Source organism: Neospora caninum, chromosome V (genome assembly GCF_000208865.1).
Source record: "Neospora caninum Liverpool complete genome, chromosome V".
Lineage (NCBI taxonomy): Eukaryota > Apicomplexa > Conoidasida > Eucoccidiorida > Sarcocystidae > Neospora > Neospora caninum.
This window is the reverse complement of record NC_018391.1, coordinates 1,549,048-1,558,782: the sequence shown is the minus strand read 5'-3', so window position 1 is coordinate 1,558,782 and position 9,735 is coordinate 1,549,048. Positions and strand designations below refer to the sequence as shown.

The following is a 9,735-nucleotide window of genomic DNA, read 5'->3' as shown; positions in this document are numbered from 1 at the left end:
TTCTCTCTGCTGGCCTGGCATGCACTCATGGCTCAGCTTGTGGATGCCCTTCTGCTTCTAGCAGCTTTCATACTCCGGTATGTGGAACACGCGCTTTCCGTTTGCGAGTGGCCACGCCGAATAACTGAACAGAGCTCCATAAGGGAAAACGACCAATAAGACTGTCCCATGCCGCGATTCGACTCGCTAATCTTATCCCGACCCTCTCAGTCTCTTTTATTCATCAACCTAACGGCCTTCCCATCCCGCAAAATATCAACTCAGCAGGAAGCACCGACTGACACGAGCCTGCTTCACAGTGAAATTGTCGCGTCCACCAGGGGTCGCCTTCAGCAGAATCTTCCCCTTTACAGCCACGTCTTCTGATGGGCCCTTCTCTCCTCGCCTGTTCTTCACAATCGTCCGTGCCTCTACTCCCGATCACGGCATGCGGTGCTTTTTCCCTGCGTCACTGGCCTTGCTACCTTTTCCTTCTTCCCAGATGTTTTCCTGCCCACCGTAGATTTTGGAATCAGTGAAACCCCCCCAGCCCGAACCCCCCCGCTGTCGTCGGAGACGTCCACGAACCTGCCAACCGGCCGCTGTTCCCAAGATTCGTCGATGCACCACCACCTAACGCACCCGACCTAGCTCCTCCAGCCGATGCTGATCCACTGCGGATACGTTCCTCGCGGTCTAAAGCCGCCATGAGCTGACTCACTTCGACCCCAAAGAGCTCTGGAGTCGCTCCTGGAGCTTGGAGTTCCGCCAGGGACGGTAAATAGATATCTCGGGCGACACTGCTCCAATCGAACGTTTCCTTCGGACGCAGAGAAGCAGGAACATTGGCGTTCACGCTATCTGCCGGTAGTGGCGTTTGCGGTCCCATTGCAGCTTCAGATGCAGGAACGTCCGGACCTCCAGTGGAAAAAAGACGATTTTGGAAGTCCTGTACCTCAACACTCTTCAGCATCAGCTTGGCATGCATGACGTGGATATCCGTCTCAAGCGACAAGGCGCACACGTCATTGCTTCCCGCCCAGCTGAGGTCGGCACATGTGCGGGGGGCTATCCAGTCTAGGGCATACAGACTGACATCGCCGAAGCGAAGATCGATGTCCGCACCGGGTTTCTCTCCTGCTGTGGCATAATACGCGGCCACCGCGTGTTTTTTCCTCCGTTGCTCTAGTCTGTGGCGTTCCAAACGCAGAGCCTTCAGCTGAGCTTTGCTACCTTGGAGTTGGAGTTGCTTGCCTAGGAACGCCATCCAAAAATCTTCATTTTCCAAAGCCGCAATTGTTCGCGCAACCATCTCCAGGTAGGAGGGCTCCGACCACTTCTGCTGAAGAAGTCGTGCCCAGTGGCTGTCCTTCGCGAAACCCTCCTCTGTGGCTGCTCTTCTCACTGACGAACTCTCTCCTACCGCGACGAGAGGACAAGTCGCTACCCCGATGATGATGAAGGCTGAAACAAGCATTTGCCTGAACGGGAAGCGAACGGAGGAGGAGAGCGGCGGGCCAGGAAGACGCGGACATGTGGACAACGCAGAGCTTCTTTGGGGGGCTGCGGGACATCCAGGCTGTCGGAGGCTACAGGCAGGCTCCGTCGGGGCCAAGCTCGCGCCTGACTCCTCCAATGCTGGAACGACTGCGCGCTCCATCTTGACGCACTACGCATAGGCGAGCACAAAAAAAACGGCGTGCAACCGCTCGACAAGAAGCATGCAGGAGAGACGGGGGTCTGATCACATAAATGCTTACGCACCCTTGTCTGCTTGCTGCCGGGCCCTATACAGGAGCCTGAACAGCGAAAAACGGCCAATACATCAATGTCCAGAAATACAGGCGAAGCCGCCGAAAAACGCGGTTTTCGGGGCGCGTCGAGTCCCTCGCGCAACGTGTGCCCTCCGGCACTCCTTGCGGCTGTTTATGGGAACAACACTTTCGAGGTGACGCGACTGACCACGAACACACATGCATACACACATAGCACCCGCAGGTTATCTTCGCAGCTCATGAATCGAAGCGTGGCAAAAGGAGAAAGTTGCACGCGCGGCTCCGAGTCGGAAGGGAACCCGTTGAACCCACAGTCGCTCCGGTCGGGCGCATGAAGATTTTCTCCAGAAAACTACGTTGGAGCAGTTATGGAAAAGTTGCGTCTGAACTTTCAGATGTGCGGACGTAATTCACTTCCAGCACCCCCGTTGGGCTGACAAATCGGGCGCAAATGGAGACGTCCTGCTGACGTGTTTTATTCAAACTTGTGCGTCCTTCCGCTCTTGCCCCCACAATGATAGTCCAAAGGCAGACGAATAACAAAACACTTTCCACCGAAAAAGAGAGCTCACAGCTCACGACTCAGGCAATCAGAGCAGATGCCTCCCGAAACGGGTTCCGCATGGAGTGCCCAGAGGAGCGCCGGCGGGGACGCACGGCCCCGACCCTGGAGGCAGTTGATATTGCATGCCGTACAACTCTACGAAGCAGGCGGTCTCTGGTGCGTTAGTGACCGAAATCCGTGACCGGTTCAGCTGTGACACATAGATACCGCTACGGAGTTCTCATGTCTAATCCGCAACTCATCCCACAAGTGGAAAGAGCAGACTGGGAGGGCGCGCTCAGAAACGCGGAGACACCGTCTATTCCCAACAGAGATAAACAACCGCGAAGCTCGTTGGTCGATTCACGACGCTCCGCCCGACTGAGCGTGGCGACGATCCGGGCTGAGAGGAGGCTGGCGAGGAATGTTAGTCCTTTGACAGTCCCAAACCTTGCTTTTTGCCTTTCTCTCTTCTCGTCTCAGAAGATGGACTGCAGGCCAGCACTCGCTGTGGCCTCAAAACACTCGAAAAGGCAAGACTTTCCGTTGCGGTAGTGACTGCTAGGGCTCCGCCGGACCTGCGGTGGTAAGCCGCCAGCTGCATGCAACGGCGAAGACAGCCGGAAGACATGCACGGACTACGATTGCCGCGCGGGAGTCAAGCAATAAAAGGGTTTAGGAGTTCCACGTACTCTGAAACTTTATATCTGGGTGCCGCAGTCCTCGCAATGTTAGCCCATTTGTCACGGAACAGGAGTCATGGAATCTTGAAAGTGTAATCCTTCCCCATCAGCCATCGGTATCGCCTCCATTTCGTGCTTTCTTCGCGTGCCGTCAGTCGTCAGGCACATCCAGCCATGTAAAACAGATTTGACCTCCCTAGGGCCATCTCATCCATAAAATCCGTAAGCTACCGCGCTTGCCTTACTCTATGTGGACTGTACTCTGATCGTTTCGCTGCAACAGAAGAAGGTAGTACCCCGCTCATCCACGGGAACAGGCGACGCATCGCAGAGACTTTTTGCACTTGTACGCCGTGGAGATGTGGAAGTTGATGGGTTAAGACTTACTCAAGCATTTGGTTCGAAGGCGTTCCTTTCCTCGATCGTCTGCCTACATCTCAACAGTGCCTTGTAGCTGGCCTGGACGTCAGTGCCATGGCATTCCGGAAACCGCATTTCTCTCCGGCCGCACCGACGAACGCTCGAGTCAGAGTACCTACATGTTGCGGCGTGTGAACCTTGTGGAGGGCCGCCTGTGACATCGCTTCGCTGGAACCATTTCTGCGTCGAGCAAGAAGTCCTGGGACGAAGTTCGTAGGAGGTTGCAGTTCATTAAGCTCCCGTAGCTGTTCGAGTCCACTGAGAGCCCAACAGCGTCCGGTGGACGATCGAAATGGTACTGTGCTCGGTGCCTCTCCCTCTCCACCGCGGTTGCACTCTCACGGCCACCGGGGCACTCTTTCAGGGTGGTTTTCCTCTGAAGAAGAACAGTGAAGAAAGCTGACTGCATCTGCCGCTTATACGGTTATGCACGGGGTTTCTTCGTGGCCCATGACGTCAGACAGTAGCGTTGCACAGAAACTGTCAGCACTATACGGACACCTGCGCTGAGACGCTGGAGACTGCGTGGAGGTAAACAGAATTCACGCACTGACGCGCCCGACAGGTTCGAGTTGCCCTTTGTGAGGAGGCACAATGCCCAAGGCAGAGTTCGGGACGACAAAATGGATGAGCAACAAGATCAAGGCTGCGGGTTTGCAGAAGCTGCGGTGGTACTGCCAAATGTGCGAGAAGCAGTGCCGCGATGAAAACGGATTCAAGGTAGGAGATCTTGTCAACCGTACTGCTGTTGCGACGGAGACCAGAGTATAGCGGGAGGGTCTGGGGTGGGAGGATATGGACAGGAACGATCTCCGGCCTTTTCCACTCGTCCTTCGTTACTAAACAGCGTGTGCTTTGGCACCCCTGCTTCTGCCCCGTGCGGGGCTGCGACTCTTGCGCACCGGACACTCTAGGAGGGAGGCAGGTGGACGCGGTTGTAGAAGTGGCGAGGAGCGGAAAGAGGAGTCCACTGTGTCTGGTCTGGCGTCTTCCTCCGTCGTTTCACCCGTGTACGTCGACGGTATCGTCACGCGTGTTGCTCGGGGACGCCCAGCGCATGCGACGGAAACCGTACCAACGGGCGCTCGCTCGCGAACGACGGAACGTGAATGGCGCAAAACACGCGCCTACACGGCAGCAGGTGGAACCTTGGTGCGAGTTCGGGGCGGCCCATATGCGGCACATGCCTGTCTTCCACGTGGATGTTGCTTCCTTTGGCATGAACCCGAGTGCACGCGGAATGGGCAGCACTTCGTGTTTTTCGCGATCTTCGGCTGTTTCCCTGGATCGGCAGCGACTCCTGTTGGTGACTGCTTGCTCGCCAGTAACTGCAAACGAAGGCGTCTTCACCTTCTTGCGTTTTTTGCCCACCTCAGTGCCATCGAATGTCCGAGGGACACCAGCGGATGATGCAGATTTTTATCCAGAATCCGACCAAGTTCATGGATGATTTCTCCCAGGAATTCGAGCGGGAATTCATGCGGTTGATGCGCACCAGGTACGCTTTCCGGACAGTGTGTCCTTGTGTGGACGGCGCCGCTGTCGGCCTCGTACTGCCTCCTCATGGCGTGGCGAGTCCGGTCAGGTTGCGTTTGGCGCCACCAAGCGCCCGCAGAACGCAGCGCGTCTTTCGCCCTCCTCACGGTTTTGCTGGAGAGGGACGCTTCGCTGCTCCGCTTCGCGAGTCGTTGGCCAGGCTGTTGACTCTGTCGTCATTGCCGTGCTTCTTTGCCCGTCCAGATACTGCCGAACGCGTGTCTTGGCGAACTCTGTGTACAACAACATTGTCGCGGATCGGCAGCATATCCACATGAACTCCACTATATGGGTCACGCTTTCGGAATTCGTCCAAGTAAGTGAATCTCAATCAAGCGACGGGCGATGAACCGTTTGCCCCTCCAGCGTCTGTCGAAACGTTCTCTTTTTCTTCAAACCCATCTCACTAAAGCATTGATTGATACCCCGTCGAACGAGAACCGCACGGCGGTTCTTGCGCGCGTGGGCCGTTCCGCGCGCAAGAGGGATGCATGCGGGAGCCGTCGCCGGGAGGTCCCGCTGCCGGGGCTGGGTTGGCAGGTGCGAATGCTCTGCAGTCTTTCTCATCGGCGACGGCTACGGAGGAAGGGAACCGGCTTTATGTGGCTCACGCTCTGGAAGCAGCCGACGGAGGCTGCAGTGGAAAGAAAGAGGCAGGTTTCGACCGAACGCGTGAAAGGCTTCCGTCTCTGAAAACGATGCAATCGACTTGGCGTTGCTCAGTTGCTGTTCGACTTCCGCAGTATTTGGGGTCTACGAACAAGTGCAAGATCGAGCTGACGCCCAAGGGTTGGTACGTGGAGTACATTGACCACGACGAACGTCGCCGACTGGTACGCTTGACAGTTGCCGTGGCGAGAGTTTCTACAGGTTTTGGGAACGAAAAGGTTTTGGCAGCCTCGTGGACGGCCGAGCGAGGCCTCGTCTCGCACACTGCGGGTTGCTGGTGGCGCAGCGGGAGTTGAAGCAAAAAGGGTGTTGGGACGCCCGATCGCTTTGCGTGGACAGTCAGCTTTGCCGCACGTCGGTCGTTCACGCAATCGGTGGCAACTGGATAGGAGGCGCATGACAGGGCTCGTGCGTGTTCAGAGTCGCGGTGGGGACCACGAGTGGAAAACGTGGGTGTGCAGCGCTCTCCTGAACCCACGCGAGCGGTTCATGCGTGGAGCGGTCGCGCGATGTGAACGCGTTCTTGCGTGTGACCTTGCAGGAAGAGCAAGAGAAACGGCGAAAAGTGGAACTGAGCCAGGAGGAGGCAAAAGCCCGACGCCTTGAAGAGCTTGTCGAAGAAGCCAAAAAACGTGGCGGCTATCAGCAATGTGTAGGCGTCCTCTCTCTGTCTTGTCACTGTATGCGATATGCGTTTCTTCGTTCCCCAGATGGCGAACCAGATGCCTCTGGGACGAGTCGTCAGTAGCAGCTGCACTCCTGTAGCCTGTGGATGTCGTGCCGGCAAAGACACTTGAAACGAACTCGAAGTGTGTGTCGCTAGAGGAGGCGCCAACTGGAAAAAGCTGGTTCACGTGGTTCCCACGCATCAACCGAAAGTGCTCTGGCGACGCTGACAGCGCAGAGGGGTCGGTGGAGGAAACGGGATATTTAGGTTCCGCGCCTCAGCATCTTTCGGTTGCATAGGTCGTCTCTGCGTGAAGCCGTCAGTCATGCATGTCAAGGCGGGAGGCGCGGTTCGACAGGCGCTTTCTTTGTTGACTGGAAGACTCGATGGAAATGCTTGGTTTCCTTCGCTGCATGCACCCTGATTTCCTCGGGGTGCCCGTCTCGAGTGTGCTGCATCGCCAGGTGAGCAGCTGTGGCGCCTTCACCTATTTGAGGCAGACCGGATTCTGCGGAGACGCCGTTTGTTTCGGTGACCCTTCAGGCGTATACGCCGTTGTTGAGGAGAGATGGCGAAGAAAAAATCGTCTTGAAAGGTCTAACGCGCCCGTCAGAGAAAACCAGTGAAACGAGCGATGGGCAAGGCGGAGAGCGCCCTGCTAACGCCCTGAAACTTCTAGAAGCTGAGCTGAAGCGGAAACGGCGTTTTGCCGAGGTGGCAAAGTCGTCGGCCTCTTCAGATAGTGGAGCGCATGAACGAGCTCGCGGACGAGAAGGCGAGGACCGACAAAGGCTGAGATCGGAAGACGGAGGCCTCTCGAAGAAAGTGCGAGTACGTCGATACGACACGGCCAGAGGCTGCCTTTTTGGGGGCGCATGCATGTTCCGGCCCTTCATCTCTAACTGGCGAAAACGCCGGGGAACAGAAGTCGTGAATTCCGTCCACTACTTGACGGCGCGCACCGGTTCCATTTTCCTGTGTTTCAGCAAGTTCGCACATTGACGCACACGCACTTCGTTTGAATGTGTCCTTGCGGTATTGCACATTTCCTGAAACTCGCACTGCGTTCGGCGATTTCGTGTTCCTCATTTTTGCGGTTTCCTCCTCGTAGCCTCCCCTAAGCGCGGCTGAGCGGCTTCGCTTAGAGATTGAGCAGGAGCAAGCAAAGACTCGCGGAGCCCTCTCTATAGAAAGGACAAGCGACGAGCGCCGACCCCCCAGACACGACGCCAAGGACTCTGACCACTTCAGTCGGCGCTCCGGAGACCGAGAAGCGGATCGTCACGGTGAAAGTTTGTCAGGTGACGAAACCAAGGAATGTACAGATCGTGGAAGAATGGAAGATTATGGGAGATCCTCAGACTTGCACGGAACGCATTCCGGAGGACCCGAACCGCATGAGAGTGAAGACGACGAGAGGAAGCCGCCACCGCATAAGTATCGGAGCAAGGATTGGTACGCGTGTGGAGAAGTTCGAGCTTGAAGAGACAGGGGAGGTCTCCCCTAGAGAAGCGCAACAGCACTAGCAGGCGTGCGTGGATCAGCGCCGAGTCGGGTTCAGAGCATTTAAGCTTCCTCTTGCGCCCGTGGTTGTAGATAATCGTGTGTAGGAGCACAACTGCTGATATGCCGCAGGTTCCTCAGCGGAGAACAGAGTCACAGGGAAAGTGACCTTCCCGTTACGTCAGTATCGGAGGAAGACAGACGTTTCGAGCCTCGACGCACATGCGTTTTATCGGGGGCGCACCACAGCGGCGCCTACGACGACCTGCTGCCTTTCGCATGTCTGATGATTCACGGCTCGCGGGTCTCTCGATTCACGAACCAGATTACTCCCTCGTGTTTCTCATGGACGTGGGGTCTTTCTAATTCGCGTTCTTGTCGCAGGTGGCTCAAGGAGGGTTGCATAGTCAAAGTGATGCATGAGGAGCTGGGCGATGGACGCTACTACAAGCAGAAAGGCACAGTTCTTCGAGTCGAGGAGAGGTACGCCTTTAGGGAAGGGAACTGCGTCGTAGAGCTGGCGCTGCCCGAATATCTCGTATCGCGATAGCCATTGCAGTTTATGCTGCGAACTGAACTTTGAGATATACTCTGAAAGCTGTCTTCAGATGCGCCGATCCCGGCTACCCCTGCGATGAGTTGTCTTTGACGTGACACACCGAGACGACGCTGCAGTCTGTCCGACCAGCCACGGCGTGGATGGCCTCGGTGAGGCAGCAGCTCCTCAGGTGCGTTTCGGAGGGGCGATCGTGCCGAGCGAATGGTTCGATTCCTGCGTCTCTCTGCAGATACGCGGCGTACGTCAAGATGCTGGAGGGCGGCGATCTCATTCGACTTGACCAAAAGATGCTGGAAACGGTCATCCCGGTGGGTCCCGGCAATCCAGTCCCGTTCTCTCATGCAACCTGCCGGCACTTGGAATGGCAAGGGCAACTGGAGCGTGCTCTGCAATAGAAATGCTCTCAGTTTCCTACGTCTTCACAGTCTTTTTGAAAGAGCTGGCCACTGGCGGGTAGCGGTGCAGTGGGAAGCAAGCTGTAGTTACACCGTGGGCCTCGCCGGAGACTCGTCGAGCGCCCCGGTAAGAGGAAAGGGGGAGATCTCGACGGAGGCACCGTCATGCTTGCAGCCCTTGCTTATGTCGATGCGCACAGAATATCGGCGGGAGAGTTCGGATCGTGCTGGGCGAGTGGAGGGACCACGAAGGCAAGATGGAGGGCATTGACATGGACGCTTTTTGTGTGCACGTGGTTGTCGATGCGGGCCCCATCTTCAAAGTTAGGCCGAATCTCGGTGAGGACTTGCTGAAGTTGTTCTCTCCTGATTTGCTCGAGACCTCAGGAGTGCTTCTAGCAGTTTGGAGACTCCGCACTAGTTGCCGCCCACGCACGGGTTTGGAGGTGTCGGCCTTCATGCCTCTTTTGTGTTTGAGAAATTCCAGCATGTGAATCACAGCATCGTGTTGCCCGCTTCACCGGCAGCGGACCCAGTTTCGAGGAGGCAACTGGACCTCCATAGGTGTTTGTTGGTACGTGCTGGGTAAAACGAGTGTTAAACAAAAGCTGCTTGGCCGGTGTGGACGGAAGCGTGAAGTCCAGGCTCTGTTGTTTTTGGTGGGCCATCCGGTGGAATGGGCTGGCCGTTTTGTTCGTTATCGCAGCCGTGCTTGTTTTCTAGGTGTGTGTCACGCACAAATGCTGCCACCGTGCTCAGATTTAGTGACGGATACGCGGCTCCCTCCAAGTTGGAGCGGTCTGCTGTCTCGCGTGACCTCTGCAGAATCGGCTCCAGCCCCGTGTCAGTGGGCCTGCGGATTCCCCGAAGGCTTTCCGACATTCCCTGCTCGCCTTTTGCAATGCGTGTTTCGCTGCAGCTCCCATAGTGGTGAAAAATCTGCCTTACGAGCACGTGTGCAAGGTTGCCTAAGTGGATGCGGTGCCACGCAGAAGCTGGGCGAAC

General features: G+C 56.5%; 2 protein-coding genes across 2 annotated transcripts; one reads left to right on the top strand and one right to left on the bottom strand.

Moving 5' to 3' along the window:
* Positions 1–511: 511 nt before the first annotated feature.
* Positions 512–1,456, bottom strand: NCLIV_013970 (conserved hypothetical protein; the record flags this gene model as incomplete). Its single annotated transcript, XM_003881587.1, has 1 exon — positions 512–1,456. The coding sequence occupies one exon, from the start codon at positions 1,454–1,456 to the stop codon at positions 512–514; it is 945 nt and encodes a 314-aa protein (XP_003881636.1).
* Positions 1,457–3,995: 2,539 nt separating this feature from the next.
* On the top strand, positions 3,996–9,702 carry NCLIV_013960 (conserved hypothetical protein; the record flags this gene model as incomplete). Its single annotated transcript, XM_003881586.1, has 11 exons — positions 3,996–4,121; positions 4,778–4,899; positions 5,142–5,253; positions 5,681–5,770; positions 6,148–6,258; positions 6,817–7,104; positions 7,385–7,728; positions 8,161–8,259; positions 8,565–8,643; positions 8,931–9,069; positions 9,650–9,702. The coding sequence occupies 11 exons, from the start codon at positions 3,996–3,998 to the stop codon at positions 9,700–9,702; spliced, it is 1,563 nt and encodes a 520-aa protein (XP_003881635.1).
* Between the last annotated feature and the right edge of the window lie 33 nt (positions 9,703–9,735).